This window comes from Chiloscyllium plagiosum, unplaced genomic scaffold, assembly GCF_037043375.1.
Source record: "Chiloscyllium plagiosum isolate Xiang-an unplaced genomic scaffold, Cpla_swu_hap1 HiC_scaffold_45, whole genome shotgun sequence".
Classification (NCBI taxonomy): Eukaryota; Metazoa; Chordata; class Chondrichthyes; order Orectolobiformes; family Hemiscylliidae; genus Chiloscyllium; species Chiloscyllium plagiosum.
In genome coordinates, this window is record NW_028270183.1 from 14,483,544 (window position 1) to 14,504,154 (window position 20,611).

Genomic DNA, 20,611 nt, shown 5'->3' on the forward strand with positions numbered 1-20,611 from the left:
CTGGTTTGACAACATCAAACCAGTGAGATGATCCAGTGTTTTGGGGTATAAAAAGCAGGCATTTTGGACAGTTAGCCAGAGATAAGAGCACCTACTGCCATACAGACTGCCCGCAATCCTTCTCTCTAAAAGGTACCTTTTTCATATGAAATATCTGTACAGCAGAAGACCAAAGATGACCCACGAAGACACAGAGGAGGATCGGCACAGTTGGCTGGTTTTGAAAATTGATTTTCCATAAAGTTATTAGGGGCTTTATCCGACCAGTATATTGTTATAGAGTGGGAGGTAAATAAATCATTAAGACAAAGGAGGCATACAGTTGTCGATAATTGTTTAATGATCTCTTTTGGAGTTAAAGAATAAAATTATTTCTTTGTCTTTAAGCGGTGAGATTTGGGGTAGATCTCTGTCATTCATACTTTAACAGATTCCGAGGCGAGGTGAACTTTTCTGTGTGTTTGGTTTAAATTAGCAGAAGGGTTTACCCGTGTCATAACAGGGTACACAGAACATGAGCAGACAACACAACATAACGGGTACAGTTCTAGAAGGGGTGCAGAGCAATGAACAGGTGGAGAAAGCAGTTGATAAAGAGTCTCCCTCACACCAAAGGAAAACAATTGTCTCCAGGTACCTCTCAGCACAGCAATTAGATCCCCAGCAATCTCCTCTACTTAACCTAAGCCGATGTAATCCTTCTGATACTGTAAGCCTCCAGCCAAAGAGTTGTTCACTCACAGTACACAGCAAAGATACAGGCCACACAAAACATGGTGCCACACTCAGAGCAATGGGACACAAAGGTGTCTGCATAACTGTCCCAGAGTGCCCGGCTGGTCAACACAGCATCCTCATTTCTCTTCTCGCCCAGTGTTACCATGCACACCAGCTTGTATCTGGGCGGCAGGATCCCTTTCGCAAACGTTTTAATCTCGTCGCTCATTTCTTTCGAGAGCTGACTGGCGAGGGCAGGGCCGTAAGTGATGCCACGAAGCTTGTCAGGCAGGTATTCCTCCAGGAACCCTCGAACTCGGAAGGTGCAAAACTTCTGAGGGGGGTTCGAGGAAAACGGTGGCACCTGGAGAATGGAGAAGCGAGTCCGATGATTAACTTTCTGCTCCATTTAGATATTTCTGTCACTGGATATATTGTTATTATTTCACAGAATGGTAATACAGGATAAATCAGATCCTAAAGCGAAACCTGCCTCAATAAGTTCTCGTTTTATTCTTCTGCTTACCATGGAGAACATATCCACAAGAGGCTGCCAATGTACTTTTAACAAAAGAACATAAAAGTTTATTACATGGAAGAAAACTACAAACTATATTACACTAGACAATACCTATGGAAATGATCTCTCTATAAGCTTCAGAAAGGACAATTAATCCCCTTTACCCCAATATTACCTTTACAGCTAATCAAACCTCTGTGAAGAACTACCCCACCTCCAGGATCAAGATTTTGGCTCGGGTGTAATCAGTTTGCTTTCTGCAAACAAGGCCAACTTTGGAATACTGTGTTCAGTTCTGGTCTCCCTCCCATAGGAAGGATGTTGTAAAACTTGAAAGGGTTCAGAAAAGATTTGCAAGGATGTTACCAGGGTTGGAGGGTTTGAGCTATGGGGAGAGCTGGTGCTGTTTCCCCTGGAGCATCAGAGGCTGAGGGGATGACCTTATCGATGTTTATAAAATCATGAGGGACATGGATAGGGTGAATGGACAAGGTCTTCTCCCCAGGGTAGGGGAATCCAAAACTCGAGGGCATAGGTTTAGGGTGAGAGGAGAAAAATTGAAAAGGGACCTGAAGGACAACTTTTTCACACAGAGGGTGGTACGTGTATGGAATGAGCTGCCAGAGGAAGTGGTGGAGGCTGGTACAATTACAACATTTAGAAGGCATCTAGATGGGTACATGAAAAGGAAGGGTTTAGAGGGAATAGGGACAAATGCTGGCTGATGGGATTAGATTAAGTTAGGATATCTGATTGGCATGGACGAGTTGGACAGTACTACAAAATGGCCTCACTAACGTCCTGTACAATCTTAACATGATGTCCCAACTCCTACACTCAAAGGTCAGGGCAAAGAATGCAAGCATACTAAACGTTTATTTAACCACCCTGTCTATCTGTGATGCAAATTTCAAAGAATTGTGTACCTGAACCCCTCAGTCTCTCTGTTCTGCATCATCATCATTATCATCATCATCATTGGCAGTCCCACACAGACGAGGATGACTCTCTTCCACTCTCAGGGTGAGCCCATAGGAGGCTGTACGGATCAATGAGGCTACCACAGGCTCTGTTACACTTTGAGCAGAAGGTGGTCGAGGGAAGGGGTGGGTGGGGTATTGGGGTGGAAGCGCGCTACTTCTGCTGTTTGCATCCGACTTCTACTTTTTCCCAATGACAAGTCTCAAGGTGCCTCTCCTGCACTTCAGGACAGTCTTGGGCCAGTGAGTCCCAAGCGTCTGTGGGAATGCCGCACTTCACCAGTGAGGCCTTGAGGGTATCAGCTTCCCCTGTCCACCTGGGGCTCACCTGCCATTTTGGAGCTGGGAATAGAGCACCCGCTCAAGAGTCTCGTGTCAGTCACCTGGACGGCATGCTCAGCCCATTGCAGCCGATCAAGAGGGAGGGGATTGGTGTGTGTGTGTGTGTGTGTGCGCGTGCGCGTGTGTGTGTGTGTATGGTGGTCAGTGCCTCAACGCTGGGGATGTTGGCCTGGTCGCGGATGCTGGTGTTGCTACATTGTGTTCCCAGTGGATTGGCAGCATCTTGCAGAGGCAGTGTTGGTGGGACTGCTCCACAGCCTTGAGCTGTCTGCTGTAGGCCGTCCACATCTCAGAGCCATCTAGGAGGGTGGGAACCACCACAGCTCTGTATACCATGGGCTTGGTGTTGGGATCTGGTGTTGTTGTCCTCAGGCACTGTTTTCCTCAGGCAGCTGAAGGCTGTGCTGGCACACTGGAGGCAGTGCTGGATCACTGCATCACTGCTTTGGTTGACAGGACACTGCTAAGTTATTGGAAGTGGTCAATGTTCTCTAAGGCCTACCCATTGACCTTGATGATCAGGGGTCAGCTCTGCAATACCGGTGCAGGTTGGTGGAGGGCCTTTGCCTTGTGGATGTTCACGGTGAGACTCATGCTTTTACATGCCTCTGGAAAGAAGGTGACAATAATCTGGACTTCGCCCTCTGAGATTGCTCACACACACACCCACAAACATCAATCACCGATGACACTGGTTGGGGTGAGTTTGGTTTTGGTTTGAAGGCGGGGGGAGGTTGAATAATTTCCTGCTGGTTCTGTAGCTTAGCCCCACTCCACCGGGGAGCTTGTCGGCAGTGAGGTGAAGTATTGAAGCGAGATAGATCAGGAGGAGTGTTGGAGCAATGACACAGGCCTGCCTGACCCCAGTCCGAACGGGGAATGGGTCGATGGGGAAGCCATTTGTCATGACTTCCATGTCATCGTGGAGAGGCGAAGGATGGGGACAAACTTCATGGTGTAGCCAAAGTGGAGAAGGTGATGCTGTCGAAAGTCTTTGTAAGGTCGGGGGCAGCCATGTACTGGGGGAGGTTCTGTTCTCTGCTTTTCTCCTGCAGCTGTCACATCGTGAAAATCACACCCATTCTGCCCCTCTGTGGCCAGAAGCCATACTGCGATTCCAGGAGTTCCTCAGCCACAGGGAGGACACAGTTGAGGAGAACCTTGACGATGACTTTTCCAATGGCCAACAGCGGGGAGATTCCCCTGTAGTTACCACAGATGAACATGTTCCTTTTATGGAAATACTCATGACGGTGACATCTCGGAGCTCTCCTGGGATGCTCCCCTCCTTCTAGATAAGGCAGACGAGGGCATGTAGCTGCTCTGGGAGCTCTGTGCCTCCGCACTTCAATGCCTCAGCAGGAATACTGTCTGCTCCAGCTGCCTTGTTCTTAAGCCGGTGGAAGGCCTTCCCTACTTCTTTCAGGGCTGGGGTGTTGCTGAGCTCGTGGTATCTAGCCTGCTGTGGAATGCATTCAAGGGTCTTCAGATTGATGACAGACCCTTGGATGAGGAGGTCTCTGAGATGCTCCCCAGTGTTATTTGATGGCCTCTTTACAACAACACTACCCAGCGCCCTGCCATTAATTGTATAAGTCCTGTCCTTGTTGGTATTACCAAAATACAAAACCTCACATTTATCCAAATTAAACTCCATCTGCATGTCCCCAGCTCATTGACCCCATCGCTCAGGATCTCTTTGTGGTGGAGTGTCTACAGTGCAGGTAGAGGCCTTTTGGCTCAATAAGTCTTCATCGACCCTATCTATGTAACAATACATTTACCATAGTTAACCCACCTAGCCTGGACACTATGGGCATTAGCATGGCCAATCCACCTAACCCATACATCTTTGAACTGTGGGAGGAAGCCAGAGCTACCGGAGGAAACCCACGCAGATACGGGGAGAATGTGCAAACCTCACACAGACAGGTTGGAATCGAACTTGGGTCCCTGGCACTATGAGGCAGCAGTACTAACCACTGAGCAAGCATGTGCTAAAATGGAGATTGAGGTAATTAGCATCCATGATCTAACTGAATGATGGAATTAACTCAAAGAGCTGAATGGTTTATTCTTGTTCCTCTTTCCATTTTCCTGTTCACCAGGTGAGAGATGATGAATTAAATTAAATGATTTCGTTTCTCCTTAGTTTCTTACAGTGTCTTAGTGGCACTGTTGCCTCAGAGAGTCAGCAGTTGTGGTTACCAATCCCACAGAGACTTCAGAATCAGTCAATTATTATAGCGGTGAAGGAAGCCATTCAGCCCATCAATTATCTCGTGCCAATTTCCTGCCTTTGCCTCATATCCACAGCGCAGTGGCCCAGTGATTAGCCCTGCTGCCTCACAGCGCCAGGCTCCCAGGTTTGATTCCACCCTCGGGCAACTGTGTGGAGTTTGCACATTTTCCCCGTGTCTGCGTGGGTTTCCTCCAGGTGTTCCAGTTTCCTCCCACTGTCCAAAGATGTGTAGGTAGGTGGATTGCCAATGTTAAATTGATCATAGTGTGCAGGCTGGATAGACTAGTCATGGGAAATATAGGGTAGGGGAATGGGTCTAGGTGGAATGCTGTTCAGAGGGTCAGTGTGGACTTGATGGGCCAAGTGGCCTGCTTCCACACTGTAGGGATTCTGTGATCCTATCCACCGCATTTCTAGACAGTAAACTCCATTCCCTCACTACTCGCTGTGTGAAGAAGATTTTCTCACATCACCTTTGCTTCATCCGAACATCCCGTTAAATCTGAATCCTCTTGTTCTTTCCTCTTTTCTGAACGAGAACAGCTTTTCCTTATCTCCTCTACCCAACCTCGATCAAATCTCCTCTCAGCTTTGTTTTCTCCAAGGAGAAGGGTTCCAATGTCTTCAATCTATCCTCGTCAATGAAGGTTCCAATTTCTGGATCCGTTCTCGAAATTGTTTCTGCACCCTCCCCAAAGCGTTCACATCATTCCTACCTGAGCACAGGCTAATAGACTTACTTGATCATGAGAGCTCCCCAACAACAGCACAATAAAACAAAAACAAAAAGTGGAAAAGCTCATCAGGTCTGGCAGCATCTGTGAAGGGAAATCAAACCAAACACAAGAACCTAGCAGAAGGTAGAGGTTGGGGGGGGGGGGGGGGGGTGTAGTTGAAGGCCAAAGGCATCCAGAGATACATTCACCCAAACTTAATGTTTCCAGTCCGGTGATCCTTCCTCAGAACTGATGGTAACTCAAAAAAAGTTGTTTCTGATGCAGGCGATAGGGTGGGAGAAGGGAATAAGGAGTAAACATTAGGTGCAGGTAGAGCTCAAAGAGAGAGAACAGTTGGACAGACAAAGGAGTGGATAACAATCTCGACAGGAGAATGAAAAGCTACAAACAACAGGTTACCTGGTTGTTGTCAGATTGCTGCTTGTGGGAGTTATTATATATTTTGCTACCTCGTTTCTGAAACTATGATGGTGATTATAATTCACAAAAGTGAGTTCACAAAAATTCACTGTTTGTACAGCATCTTGGGACATCTAGTGGTCATAAAAAAAATGCTTTGCAAATGCAACTCTTTCGTTCTTTCCAGAAACTTAGCAGCTAATGTTGACGGAAAAAGGGAAGCCAATTTGTACACAGTAAAATCCCACAAACAGCAATGAGGTGATGAGGAAATTATCCATCTTCACATGGTGTATGAGGGATAAATATTGGCCAGGATGTGAAGGGGGAGTTCTCCTGCTCCCCTTCCATTAGCACTATGGGATGTTTTTAGCAGGCAGGGTCTTGGACTAATGTGTCATTTCAAAGTCAGCACTTCCAGCAATGCAGCAATCCATCAGTTCGGGGTCAGTTAGCTCAGTTGGTTGGTCTGTGATATAGAACGATGCACAGGTTCAATGCCCGCACCAACTGAGATGACCATGAAGGATTCTCCTTCCCAACCTCTCCCCTCACCTGAGGCATGGTGACCCTCAGGTTAAACAGCACCAGTTTGTCTCTCTTATGAGAGAGTAGCCTTCTGGGACTATGGCAACTTTAGCTTTACTCCTTCAGCACAACAATGGAACAGCAACCTTGAGTTAAGTCCTAGTGTGGGATTTGAACCAAAACTTTGTGTTTCAAAGGCATCCTCTGAAATACAACTGGCTTTGTCTCTTTTCAAAGAGCATCTGGAATGCACTCACACCCGTGTTTCTCAACATCCCAATCAGAATGCCTGGATTCTGCAGTGCTGTTGTCACGTTGGGGTTCCATGTATCTCCCAGAGAGGGAGAGGTAGTCACAGGAGGACTCATCACCCCAGAACCTGCATCGCCTGTAGGGTTACCAACCTCCAGGATTGACCTGGATTATCCAGGACTCATGACACATTTTCTGGACATTGTCTTGAGCAAAAACTGAAAAAAGAATAAGGGCATTGGAATAAATTGGGTCTGTTTTCCACCATGTCAATTTATGGAGCTGGGTGGGGTGGGGGGGGGGGGCATAGTAGAAAAGGCTGTTGTTCAGCAATCGAATTTGGCAAGGAAGTATCTTTGTGTTTCCTGATTGGTTGGGGTACTGTGAGGTATAAGTAACCAAATACAAGAACCTAGCAGAAGATAGATGCTGGGGGTTGCAGTTGGAAGCCAAAGGTCATTTATCAAGACATCCAGTGATACATCCACCCAAACTTGGCAATCCTGACAAAACAGTTAATCTATCAGCAGTGACAAAAGCAATGGAGGATTGCCACACTCTTATTGAGGGAGAGAATATTACAGACCTGTTCGTTTATAATCTTGGTAACCGTTGGTATCTTTGCAGCTCGCTTCAAAGCTGTTCTCTCCTTCCAACATAAAAGCAATTTTAAAACAAAAGTTAGTTTCGTGCTTTGACAGTGAATTTGGAATTCTTTAACTTCAAACTTCAATCACCTTTAAATTCTTTGTTAGTCTCCTGGCAACGACAATCCCACTGAAGGTGAATGCGGGAGGGCGTGTCACACTTAAAACATTCCCCAGTGGCACTCCCCCTTTCACTCCTCCAACCTGCAATAGAGAGTTAGAGGGAGTTAAGGAACTAATGTCAAGTGCATTTTTGAAGTGTGGTGAGGGGTAAGTGCGAGAGTCTCGCACTATAGACCCCTCTATTAATGGGAGAGTTTATATCTTTAACCAGACCAGTTTCGAAAGTCAAGTTATTCAGTGATGAAAAGATTTGTTAATCCAAATAAGAGAGGGACAGAGGTGATGGCATTGCAGTCATGTCACTGGACTAGTAATCCAGAACCTTAAACTAATGTTCTGAGAGCATGTGGTGCTGTGGTGGTGTCTCTACCTCTCAGCCAGGTGGCCTAGGTTCAAATCCTGTCTACTCCAGAGGTGTGTAATAACATCTCAGAACAGCTTGCTCAGGAAATATCTCAAGTAAATAAGAACCAGGCATCTGGTGTAAGGATATGGGGTTGGCCATTTTGGACTGAGCTGAAGAGAAATGTCCTCACCCAGAGAGTTATGAGCAGGTGGAATTCTCTACCACAGAATGCCATAACATTGATTGTTTTCAACAAGAGGTTAGATATTGTTATTTGGACTAAAGGGGACAAGAAGTGAAGGGAGAGAAATGGGAAGAGGGGAGTGAGTTGGATGATTAGCCATGATCTTTTTGAATGGTGGAGCAGGATTGAAGGGCCAAATGGCCTACTCCTGCTCCTGTTTCTCTGTTAGGAAAAGCTGTTTCCATTGCAGATTCTGTTGTCACAAGTTTTTATGCCATGGGATATGTTTTGGATTTGATACAAACTGGTAGAGGAGAAGGCAAAGTGAAGAACCCATCTTCGGGCTGATGCTTCAAAGTCATACTACTACAAGATGCTATGATACATGCTAATCTTATACCAAGCTCTGTTTTATAGTTACAATACATAATTACTAATCTGTCTTCTTGGAGTTTTCACATCAATATGCTCTCTTTGTCTCTTTCAGGTCGTCACACATTCTAACGTACTTCTTCCAATGTTCTTGCCAGACCTTTCTAACTCCACCCACACTGTGATATTTATACCCAACAATAATACAAAGGTTACATCGGTTGCTCTTGCCCTTACAGAGACACGTCTTAAATAGTTAGCAAAAGGAATAAAGAATTGAGAATCATTTATTTTCTGACTGGAATGCATTGCTTAAAATGGCAGATGAAGTGAATTCAATAGTAGCTTTCCATCTGTACTTGATAAGAAGGAATTTGCAGCATATAGACGAAGGATCCGGAAATGAGAAAGTCAATTTCTCCATCACGAGTCAGCACAGGTGCATTGGGCCAAATGGCCTCCATCTGTGCTGTCTGATTCGGAATATGTGCCATGCTCAGATAGTGAGAGAACGTCAGCCTGAGACTGCTAGTCTGAACGTCTGTGAAGCAAGAGTGGGATTAGCACCAAGCCGGGATTAGTTTGAATGATGTGAGAACATTAGGGAAAGAAAAGCATGACCAATACATTATAATTGAATGGAGCCATTGATGTTTTTCTCATGTTCTGACTGCATCTTAGCTACATTGTGATTTTTTTTTACCTCTGTTGTTGCTGCTTTACATGTTGAAGTAAGGCTATTGGTTCTTGCTTTACTTGAGATAGACGTTCGTTTCTCCTTGCCTCTGGCGAGAACTGAGCTCTCACTCCTTCTTTTGTCCATGCTGAGCTGTGTGAAACTCAGCAAACTAACGACTGGATCTTTGCTCATAACTTGTTCCTGCAACAGAAGAAACATAGCATTCAGCATCCCCATCATACTTACTCAGTACTCTATTGTTACACCTGTGATGATGCTGTTGCTTTTAGAGGTGTGTTTTGTCCTAGTTTGTGTTAAGAGAGAGATTGAACGAGAGCAATCTGTGCTAACATAAACAGCCTGTGAGACGTTGGGTTTTATTTTAAGAAGTTGGAACAATAGAAGCAGCCTGGATGGGTGTGGCCAGCTCTTAGAGGCCAGGATTGCTTCTTTTTTTTTCAACTTCTGGGTTCAGCAGAAGCTGCTGGAGGTTTTAAGAAGTAAAAGCTATTTTGTCCCCTCTCTTGATTACAAATGGAAGCCAGGGTTTCTCTTTCTCTGTCAGATGTTACATGAGAGCTTTCTGAATTTGTCCTTTTGCCTAAGGGGTCTGGTTATGGGATGTTACTGTGTTGGAACAGTTAATTAGTAATAGTTACTAATTATTCTGTTAAGCTTTCCAGTAGAGTTAAGGTAACTTAAGTTCTTATTTCTTTTGCTCTATTTTAGCTATAGTATTTGAATAAAATGTGGTTTGCTTAACATTGAGTATTTTGACCAGCCACGTTGGAACTTTAATTTGCCGTTATAAAAAGAAAAAGATAAGGTTGAGGTGACCACTTTAAAATATTTTGAGGGGGTCTGGTCTGGTCCATAACATACCTATTATGTGTGTTGATCTGCAGGAGTTGACTGAATGGTTGTTTAACTTAGAGAGATCGTTGTTTCAAACTCCTCATACAGGTTGACAACAAGTCGCCTTTATATAGTGCCTTTAATGTAGTGAAACAGCCCAAGGTGCTCCACAGCAGCATATAAAGCAATTTGTCACACAAAGCCATACAGATATTTACGAGGGCAAATGATCAAAAGCTTAGTCAAAGAGAGAGAGTCAGAGAGTCACATAGCACGGAAACAGACCCATTCGGTCCAACCAGTCCATGCTGACCATAATCCCAAACTAAACTAGTGACACCTGCTTGCATCTGGCCCATATCCCTCCAAATATTTGTTCTTCATGCCCTTATCCAAATGTCTTTCAAATGTTGTGACTGTACCCAAATTCACCACTCCTCTGGAAGTTCATCCCACACACTAATCACAGTCAATATTAAAAACAATTTGCCCCTCATATCTTTTGTAAATCTTTCTCCTCTCCTTAAAATATGCCCCCTGGTCTTGAAAACCCCCACCCTAGGGAAAAGACACCTGCCATTCACCTTCTTTATACCCCTCATGACTTTATAAACCTCCATAAGGTCACCTCCTACGCTTCAGTGAAAAAAGTCCCAACTGATTTAGTCTCTCCTTGTAGCTCAATCCCTCCATTCCTGGCAACATCCTGGTAAGTCTTTTCTGAATCCTTTACAGCTTAATAGTATCCTTCCTGTAACAGGGTATCAAAACTGGACACTGTAGTGGGCAACATGATGGCTAATCAACTCAGTGGTTAGCACTGCTGCCTCACAGCACCAAGGACTCGGGTTAGATTCCAGCCTCAGGTGACTGTCTGTGTGGAGTTTGCACATTCTCCCCATGTCTGACTGGGTCTTCTCTGGTTTCTTCCCACTGTCCAAAGATGTGCAGGTTAGGTGGATTGGCCATGGGAAATGCAGGGTTAGAGATAGAGGGTGGGTCTGGGTGGGATGCTCTTTGGAGGGTCAGTATGGACTGAGTGGCCTGCTTCGACACTGTAGGGATTATATGATACTCCAATGTCCTATACAACCTCAATATGATGTCCCAAATTGTACACTCAAAATTCTGAGCAATCTATCGGGAAGGTTTTTCATGTAATGAAACAAACGGATTGGTTAAAGTGTCAGAAATAAGAGTGATGAACTTAGAGCATGGATCAGTACTTGGGACTACGATTTTATGGCCATAACGGAGACGTGGGTTTCACAGGGGCAGGAATGGTTGCTTGATGTTCCAGGGTTTAGAACGTTTAAAAAGAACAGGGAGGGGGGGAAAAGAAGAGGAGGTGTAGCATGGCTAATCAGAGAGTGTGTCACAGCTCCAGAAACCAAGGTTGTCAAGGAAGGTTTGTATGGGTGGAAGTTAGGAACAGCAAAGGAGCAGCCACTTCTTTGGAAGTTTTCTACAGACCCTGTAATGGCAGTAGGGAGATCGAAGAACTCATAGGCTGGCAGATTTTGGAAAAATGCAGATGTAGCAGGGTTGTATTTATGGGTGATTTCAACCTTCCCAATATCGACTGGAACCTCCTTAGTGCAGATGGTTTGGATGGAGCTGTTTTTGTCAGGTATGTTCAGGAGGGTTTCCTTACTCAGTATGTAGACAGGCAGACGAGGGGAGAGACCATTTTGGATTTGGTGCTCGGCAATGAGCCAGGACAAGTGTCAGATCTCGTGGTGGGAGAACACTTTGGTGACAGTGATCATAACTGCCTGACATTTATCATAGCCATGGAGAGGGAAAGGAGCAGTTACCATGGGATGACATTTAATTGGGGAAAAGGAAATTATGATGCTATCAGACAGGATTTGGGAAGTACAGATTGGGAGCAATTGTTCCACAGAAAGGGCACAGCAGACATGTGGAGACTGTTTAAGGAGCAGTTGTGAGTAATGCACAAATTTGTTCCTCTGAGACAAGCAAGAAGGGGTAAGATGAAGGAGCCTTAGATGACAAGAACAGAGGAGCTTCTCGTTAAAAAGAAGGCAGCTTACGTAAAGTGGAGGAAGCAAGGGTCTAGCACAGCTTTAGAGGATTACTAGAGGATTGCTAGAAAGGAGCTCAGAAATGGACTGGGGAGAGCCAGGAGGAGCAGGAAAAAGGGAGGATTAGGGAGAACCAAAGGCATTTTACTCATACGTGAGGAATAAGAGAATGATCAGGGAGAAGGTAGGGCCGGTCAGGGATAGGGGAGGGGACTTGAGCGTGGAGTCTGAGCAGATAGGGGAAGCCCTAAGGGGGTCTTTTGCTTCAGTTTTCAGTAAAGAAGGGGAACTTGTTGTGAATGAGAACTTTGAGGAGCCGGGAAACAGGCTTGAACAGATCGAGATTGAGGAAGTGATGTGCTGGAAATCTTGGTAAACATTAAGATTGATAAGTCTCCAAGGCCAGACCAGATTTATCCGAGGTTGCTCTGGGAAGCAAGAAAGGAGATTGCTAAACTGCTGGTAAAGATCTTTGCATCGTCACTCTCCACGGGAGTCGTACCGGAGGATTGAAGAAGGCAAATGTTGTTTCGCTTTTCAAGAAGGGTAAAAGGGAAATCCCTGGCAATTATTGACCAGGCAGTGTTATGGCAGTGGTCAGCAAGGTTTTGGAAAGAATTCTGAGGGGTAAGATTTATGACTATTTGGAAAGGCATAGCGTGATTAAAGGCAGTCAGCATGGCCTTGTGAGGGGCAGGTCATGTCTCACAAATCTTAATGAGCTATCTGAGGAGGTGACGAGACAGTTGATGAAGGTCGAGCAGTGGATTTGGTGTATATGGACCTCAGCAAGGCATTTCAGCAAGAACCTTCAGCAAGGTTCTCCATGGTAGGCTCATCCATAAGCTCAGGAGGAATGGGACACAAGAAGATTTGACCATCTATATTCAGAATTGGTTGGCTGACAGAAGGCAGAGAGTGGTTGTAGATGGAAAGTTTTCTGCCTGGAAGTCAGTGTTGAGTGGGGTCCCACAAGGCTCTGTTCTTGGGCCCCTGCTCTTTGGAGTTTTTATAAATGACTTGGATGAGGAGTGGGTTAGTAAATTTGCCCACGAAGGTACCGTTGATAGTATTGAGGGCTATTGTAAGCTGCTGCGCGACATTGACCGGATGCAGAGTTGAGCTGAGAAATGGCAGATGTAGTTCAATCCGTATAAATACGAAGTGATGCATTTTGGAAGGTTGAACTTGAATGCTGATACAGGATTCTGGGCAGTGTGGAGGAACAGAGGGATCGTGGTGTTCAAGGGAATAGATCCCTCAAAGTTGCCACCCCCAGTGGATAGGGTTGTTAAGAAAGAATATGGTGTGTTGGCTTTCATTAACACGGGGATCGAGTTTAAGAGCTGCAAGGTTTTGCTGTAGCTCTACAAAACCCTGGTAAGACCACACTTGGAATATTGTGTCCAGTTCTGGTTGCCCTACTACAGGAAAGATACAGAGGCTTTGGAGAGTGTGCAAAGAAGGTTTAGCAGGATGCTGCCTGGACTGGAGGGCTTGTCTTATGAAGAAGGGTTGACTAAGCTCGGACTTTTCTCACGGGAGAGAAGGAGGAAGAAACGTGACCAGATCAAGGTGTACAAAGTAATGAGAGGCAATAGCAAGAGACTTTTCCCCAGGGCAGGATAGATTGCCATGAGGGGTCATAGGTTTAAGGTGTTAGGAGGAAGGTATAGAGGAGACATCAGAGGAAGGTTCTTTACGCAGAGAGTTGTGAATGCATGGAATATGTTGCCAGTGGTGGTGGTGGAAGCAGAGTCATTAGGGACATTTAAGTGACTGCTGGACATGAACATGGATAGCAGTGAATTGACGGGTAGCATGGTTCGGTTATTTTATTTTAGACTAGGAATAATCCTCGGCACAACATCGGAGGCCGAAGAGCCTGTTCTGTGCTGTACTTTTCTATATTCTATGTTCTATGAAGGCAAACCTGCTAAACACCTTCTTAACCACCCTGTCTACCTATGATGCAAACTTCAAAGAATTATCAGCCTGAATCTCGAAGTCTCTCTGTTCCACTATCCAGGGTCCTACTTTTAACTGTATAAGTCCCACCCTTGTTTGTTTTACCAAAATGCAATACCTCACATTTATCTAACAAATTGACCTAACAAATCAGGATCAGTTTCAAAATGAGGTAAGAAATGAAGAGACTCGGAGAAATTTAAAACAGGGAGTGTCAGAACATATGATAAAGGTTGGAATATGGATTATGAAAGTTTTAAAATTAGGTACATATGAACATGCGGAAGAATAAATGAATTCAGAGCTGGAGTCGGCCACTCAGCCTGGTTCAGCCATTCCGTAAGATCACGGTACATCTCAATACTCCACATTTCTGCCGAATATAACTAACATTTCATTGCCTTACTCATCAACAGTCTATCAACAATTGCCTTTAAAATATTCACCAACTTGGCTTCCACTGCCTTTTCAGGAGAATTTCAAATTCTCTAAGAGAAAAAATTCTCCTCATCTCTGTCTGAGATGGATCATTCCCCTGCATGTGAAAACACCCTCTCTACCCTCACCCTGTCAAAACTCTTCAGGATCTTTTATGTTTCAATCAAGACATCTGTTACTCTACCAAACAGATACAAACTCCAGCAGATACAAACCTAATCTGTCCAGCCTCTCCTCGATAGACAATCGATGTAACAATCTAATAAACATTTGCTAAACTGTGTTTACATTACTCTTTCAATAAAGTGAAAAATCACACAACACCAGGTTATAGTCCAACCGGTTTATTTATAAGTACAAGCTTTTGGAGCGCTGCAGAAATTTGATATCTGTGCCGATGTGCCCGATCATCTTGGCAAGTTTCTGCAGAAATGCAAGAAAGCAGGAAAGATCCCAAAAGGACTACGGATCATGAACCCACTCAAGTCAACCTACAACACAGACTCAATCTAGGTTTGTTCAATACTTTGCATCAGTGGTGTGACACTTTGATCTTTTGCTATAAATTATGTGTCGTGATCCCGCCCCGCTAGCTACCTGAGCTCTGAAAGCTCGTACATCCAAATAAACCTGTTGGACTATAACCTGGTGTTGTGTGAGTTTTAACTTTGTCCACGCCCATTCAACCCCGGCACCTCCACATCTTAAATAAATTGATCAATGTTGTACATAGTGCTCCACATGTGGTCTCAACATTGCTCTGTATATCTGATGCATAAACTCCGCACTTTTGCATTCAATTCCCCCCGCTATAAACCGTAATCTTTCAAACTGTCATAGAGACATAAGGCATGGAAACAGACCCTTCAGTCCAAGCAGTCCATGTTGACCATAATCCCAAACTAAACTAGACCCCTCCTGCCTGTGCTGAGCCCATGTCCCTCCAAACCTTTCCTGTTCATGTATTTATCCAAATGTCTTTTAAACGTTGTAAATGTACCCAAACCAACACTTCCTTTCGAAGTTCATTCCATGCATGAACCACCATCTGTGTAAAAAAGTTGCCTATCATATCTTTTTTAAATCTTTCTCCTCGCAACTTTAAAATTTCATTAGCTTCCTGAATAATTTTCCAATTCAGGCACCAAGACTACCAGAACTTTCTCCATCACACAGACCTGCATTCTCTCACCGTGTAGGTAACATTTTCATTTATTCTTCCAGTCAAAATAGATAGTTTCAAATTTTCCTGCATTATTCTCCAAGGGTGCAGAAGTAGTGGAGTGCAAATATCTAAGAGGATTGTGGGATTGGAGGAATTGGGAGATTGGGAGGGAGAGAGAGATTTGAAAACAGGGATAGGAATTTAAAAACAAAACTTTACTTAATGGAGACAAGATAGCATTGACAATACGGCAGTGAAGAAGGCTTTTGGCACACGGGCTTTCATCAGTCAGGGCACTGAGTATAGGAGTTGGGAAGTTATGTTGCAGTTATACAGGACGTTGGAAAGGCCGCACTTGGAGCATTGCATTCAGTTTTGGTCACCTTGTTAATAGGAAGGATGTTATTAAACTGGAAATTTACAAGGATGTTGCATGGACTCAACGGTTTGAGTTATAGGGAGAGGTTGGAAAGGCTAGGACTTTTTTCTTTGGAGCATAGGTGACTGAGGGAGGACTTTATAGAGGTGCATAAGATCATGAGAGGCATGGACAGGGTGAATGCACTCAGTCGTTTTCCCAGAGTTGGAGAATCAAGAACTAGAGGGCATCATTTTAAGGTTAAAGGAAACCTGACAGGCAACTTTATTACACAGAGGGTGGTATGCATATGGAATGAGCTGTCAGTATAAGTGGTTGAGGCAGGTACATTAACAATATTTAAAAGGCATTTGGACAAATACATGGAAAGGAAAGTTTTAGAAGGATATGGGCCAAGTGCAGGGAAATGGGGTTTGTGTGGGCAGACATTTTGGTCGGCATGGACCGGTTTGGGCTAAAGGGCCTGTCTCCATGCTGTGGGACTCTCTGACTCTACCGGGAGGGAGAGAGGGATTTGAAAACCAGGATAGGAATTTAAAATCAAAACTTTACTTAATGGACATAAGATAGTATTGACAATACTGAGATTATACAGTGGAGGTCAATAATGTCAGTAAAAGAGAGCTTGGTCCTCTGTCACCTTCCTGATAGGATTTAAAAAAAAATCTTTTTGAGATTCTTCATCTGTTTTCTTCTCTAGGAATCTTCTTGACGCTATCTCTTTGATCAAGCTTCTGCTTACCTATGCTATTATCCTCTTATGTGGCTTGGTCAAAGAGAGACAGAGTCGTAGGTAGACCTACAGCTCGAAGACAGGCCCTTTGGCCCAAACCGGTCCATGCCGACCAAATTGTCCATTCACGCTAACCCCATTTCCCTGCACTTGACCCACGTCCTTCTAAACATTTCCTATCCATGTATTTGTCCACTTTTAACTGTTCTTAATGTACCCGTCTCAACCACATCTGCTGGCTGCTCATTCCATATGTGTACCACACTCTTTGTAAAAAAAGTTGCCCCTCAGGTTCCCTTTTATTCTTTCCCCTCTAACCTTGGTGGGCCATTGTGCTTTAACATTTTGAAGTGTTTACAAATTGGCATTTTATTCCTCCTCCCACCCACCCCATCCCCATGGTAGTATTCGAATGGGTGGGGGTGGGCATTGCTGGTGATGGCACATGATGTAGTCAGGGTGGAGAGTGTGACCCTGACCTGATTACTGTCCTCGTCTTTCTTTGCGGGACAGGTAGTGGCGTTATCATCTCATATCGTCTGAAGGAATATCTGACACTGAATAGGACCAGGGAATAGTGATGGATTGGGTTTGAATTGATTATATAAATATTGGGAGCTAGTCATCAGTGGGGTGGGATTTTGCTGAAATGTACCTAATTAACATGAAGCTCTCAGTTGTGAACTTGAATTCTGCATGAATACAGTTATGTTTTGGTGCAGAACAAATGGGGCTGGGAGATACTGTTGAAGTAACCTTGGTAAAAGCTGCAGCAGTACATCTTCTCAACAGTACATAGCAGGGCGACAGCGCATATGTGATGGGGGAAGAGGAGGGGGGTTGTCCTATATCCATAAAGATTACAATTTCTGGGCATTGTTTCTCAATGATGAAAGTTGGAAGGGATTTACACCTTGTGTTCCTAATATCTTTAGATTTCTGATCATTACCACATTATTGTTTGAGAGAGCTGCATGTTGACTATCATAATTCCCATTAGAACAGTAATTGCACTCAATGGCAATGAAATGCTTTGGGATGTCATGAAAGGTGCTATATAAATGCAAGTCTTTCTATCCTTGCCATCGAGTGCTGTTCATGTAGTGTAGTAAAATCTTTGAATTAAAATAGACTGTAAAGGCATGCCATACTGCATGTATTCTCAAATAAGGAAACAAAAAGGGATATAGATTTAAACAAGACAGGTATAATGAAGCACTAGGGCTGACAGATTTTTATGTCCAACTCAATGACATTATGTTTCCCTTCTGCAGTGCTTTCTCCCTTTCATTGACTTTGTTCCACTTCTGCTGAAAGTATTAACTCCCGTTGTAGTAAACGCGAAGAGAGCATTCCATTTTAGTGGCATCGCAGCCAAGTCCAAGCTCAAGAGCGGGTTTGTTCTCACCCAATAGATGCACTCCTGTAATCTCCAGCAGAATGTCAGGGTAACAGTTCAGGCTGGAGAGCCTTTCCGTGCTTCCCAGATCCAATAGAAGGCTTCTATAGCCAAAAGTGGTACTGAAATCAAGTAACTCATTAGACATCTCTTAGTGTATAATCCTTCATGACTTATACTTTAAAAACTGGGATGTTGTGAGTTCTGACTATACTTGGACAGAGCTCTCAAATAAATACAGCACTATTGCTTCACCGTAAATGCATCAAAGTACTGGGACTCCCTAATGTACAGTACTGTAGGACTGGCTAAACAATACAGACTGCAGTAGTTTGTATAGGTTCACCAACACCATAGGGTCATACAGCATGGAAACAGACCCTTTGGTCCAAGCAGTCTATGCCGGCCATAAAAACCGAAAGAACTGCGGATGCTGTAAATCAGAAATGAAAACAGAAGTTGACAAAAAAGCTCAGCAGGTCTGGCAGTATCTGCGAAGAGAAATCAGAGTTAATGTTTCGTGTCTGGGTGAGGAAGGGTCACCGTTTGTGTGCTGACCGTAATCCTAAACCAAACTAGTTGCCCCTGCCTGCACTTGGCCCATATCCCTCCCAACATTTCTTAATCATGAATTTATCTAAATGGCTCTAAGTGTACCTACATCTACTACTTCCTTTGGAAGTTCATTCTACACACAACCCACTCGTGTGTAAAAAAATTGCCCGTGTCCTTTTAAAATCTTTCTCCTCTCACCTTAAAAATATTCTCCCCAGTCTTGAAATCCCTTCCCTAGGGAAAAGATACCTGCTGTTTACCTTAAACGTATCTTTCATGATTTTATGGACCTCAATAAGGTCACACCTCTAACATCCAGTGAAAAAAGTCCCAGCCTTTCCAGCCTCTCCCTATAACTCAAACCCTCCATTCCCAGCAACATTCTGGTAAATCTCTTCTGTTTAATAATTTCCTTCCTGTAAAAGGGTGACCAGGACTGGACACAGTAGTCCAGAAGAGACTACAACATTTTATACAACCTCATCATAACATCCCAAATCCTATAGTCCTATATTCTTAAAGTTCTCCAGGAATGGGTAATCAATATTCTCACTAGCGATGCCCATGTTTCCCCCAAGTGATCTTTTAAAAAATCACTTCTGAACATAGAAAGATCAAAATTTTTACCTTAGGCTCCAGGGCAAACTGGTTAAAACGCGCCCGAGTGAGAAGCGAATCCTGGAAATGATATTGAAAACATAATCTGAGGCTTCAGTGAGTGAGTTCTGATGAAATCAGCAAATTGCAATGAGTATCTGCCCTTTTAAGATTGATTCAGTTGTCACTTGGAGCCAGCACCGATCATGAATGTGAAGACTTGTGATAAGGTTCCCGACTGGATTGCTGTGTGTGGGATCCCAGTCCCAATCAGTGCTAGGCTGAGAAAGGGAGGGGAGGGAGTAGCATTGAGCTAATCACAAACTCATGAACAAGATCTTAAAAAGTAAATGTTTACTCTGGGTGTTGTTAACAACTTTAGCAATTGGAAAGCCATCCATCAGCAGCTGAACAGAATGAGACAGAAGCGCTGTTGACATCCGTGAAGCAGGCAGAACACACTTAAAAGTAAATATTTAAACTTTTTGAAAGGAAAAACTTTTGAGTTATGGCTGGGGGGGTAGCAATCCAAGTTACAACTTCTCGTTATTCAACTGAGCTATGATTACAGCTGTCAGTGAAGACAAAGCCAATGATAAGGTACTGGATTTCAGGGTCAGGCACTACTCAGAAATGAAATACTGGAACTGAGGAAATATGGTGTATTTCAATGGAAATTGTACCCTGCTGAGTTGTCACATCATTGAACAAATTATTTAGCGTGACATGTGTACACCTAAAGTTTTGGAACCAACACATGCACTCAGACTTCACCAACAACAAGTGTAAGGATGTTTTTGTCACAATGATTGAGAATAATTGGGCAGGTGCCTCTATTTTACAGCCCCTCCTCTCTCATCTAGTTAATATTCCCTCCAGACTCCCCTTTAGCTCAGTCTTGAATTCTACCTTCTTCCTAACTTCACATGTGCCTTTCCTCATCTGAGTTCACCCATGCGACTCACCTCTTGTCCCCATATCCTAGAAGTGATAACTGCTCAGTTTCTCTGTTCCACCTTGTAGTGTTGTCCTTTCTGTTACCCGATCTTACCAAAACTAGCTCATCAGTCTCTCAACAAAATAAACCACCCTCGGTGCTCTGGGTTTTCAATCCACCTCTTCAATGTCCCTTTCCTCTCCTGGATGTGTCGGTGCTTCCCAAATCCGTGCCTACCTTTCCCATGACATCGCGTCTGATCAGTTTTCCATTCCTCCCACACAGCAACAAATGGATCTCATCAAAGTCGCAATTCAAATTCCCTCTGAGTCACACCTCGTTCAGTCAATCCCTCATCCCTCAGAGTGTACCCTTTCACATGGTTATCCACACCTCCCATCCTTGCCCTCAGTTTTTCACTTGGCAGGAATCACAAGAGGACATCATTTTAGGATAAGGGGCAGGAGAT

General features: G+C 44.1%; 1 protein-coding gene across 1 annotated transcript; it reads right to left on the reverse strand.

Annotated features, from left to right (window-relative positions):
- Positions 1 to 322: 322 nt before the first annotated feature.
- LOC122552213 (uncharacterized) lies at positions 323 to 19,448 on the reverse strand. The gene is made up of 5 exons (XM_043694845.2): positions 19,236 to 19,448; positions 9,093 to 9,269; positions 7,455 to 7,568; positions 7,304 to 7,366; positions 323 to 1,081 (listed from the first exon to the last, which is right to left on the reverse strand). Exons 2-5 carry the CDS (start codon positions 9,258 to 9,260, stop codon positions 734 to 736), a joined length of 693 nt encoding a protein of 230 aa, XP_043550780.1. The 5' UTR covers positions 9,261 to 9,269; positions 19,236 to 19,448; the 3' UTR covers positions 323 to 733.
- Between the last annotated feature and the right edge of the window lie 1,163 nt (positions 19,449 to 20,611).

Coding starts and splice junctions, on each gene's coding strand:
- LOC122552213 (XM_043694845.2), bottom strand. CDS start 9,260: ATGAGCAAAGATCCAGTCGTTAGTTTGCTGAGTTTCACACAGCTCAGC. Junction 7,569..9,092: donor GTAAAGCAGCAACAACAGAG/GTAAAAAAAAAT, acceptor TCTCTATTGCAG/GTTGGAGGAGTGAAAGGGGG. Junction 7,367..7,454: donor GACTAACAAAGAATTTAAAG/GTGATTGAAGTT, acceptor TTATGTTGGAAG/GAGAGAACAGCTTTGAAGCG.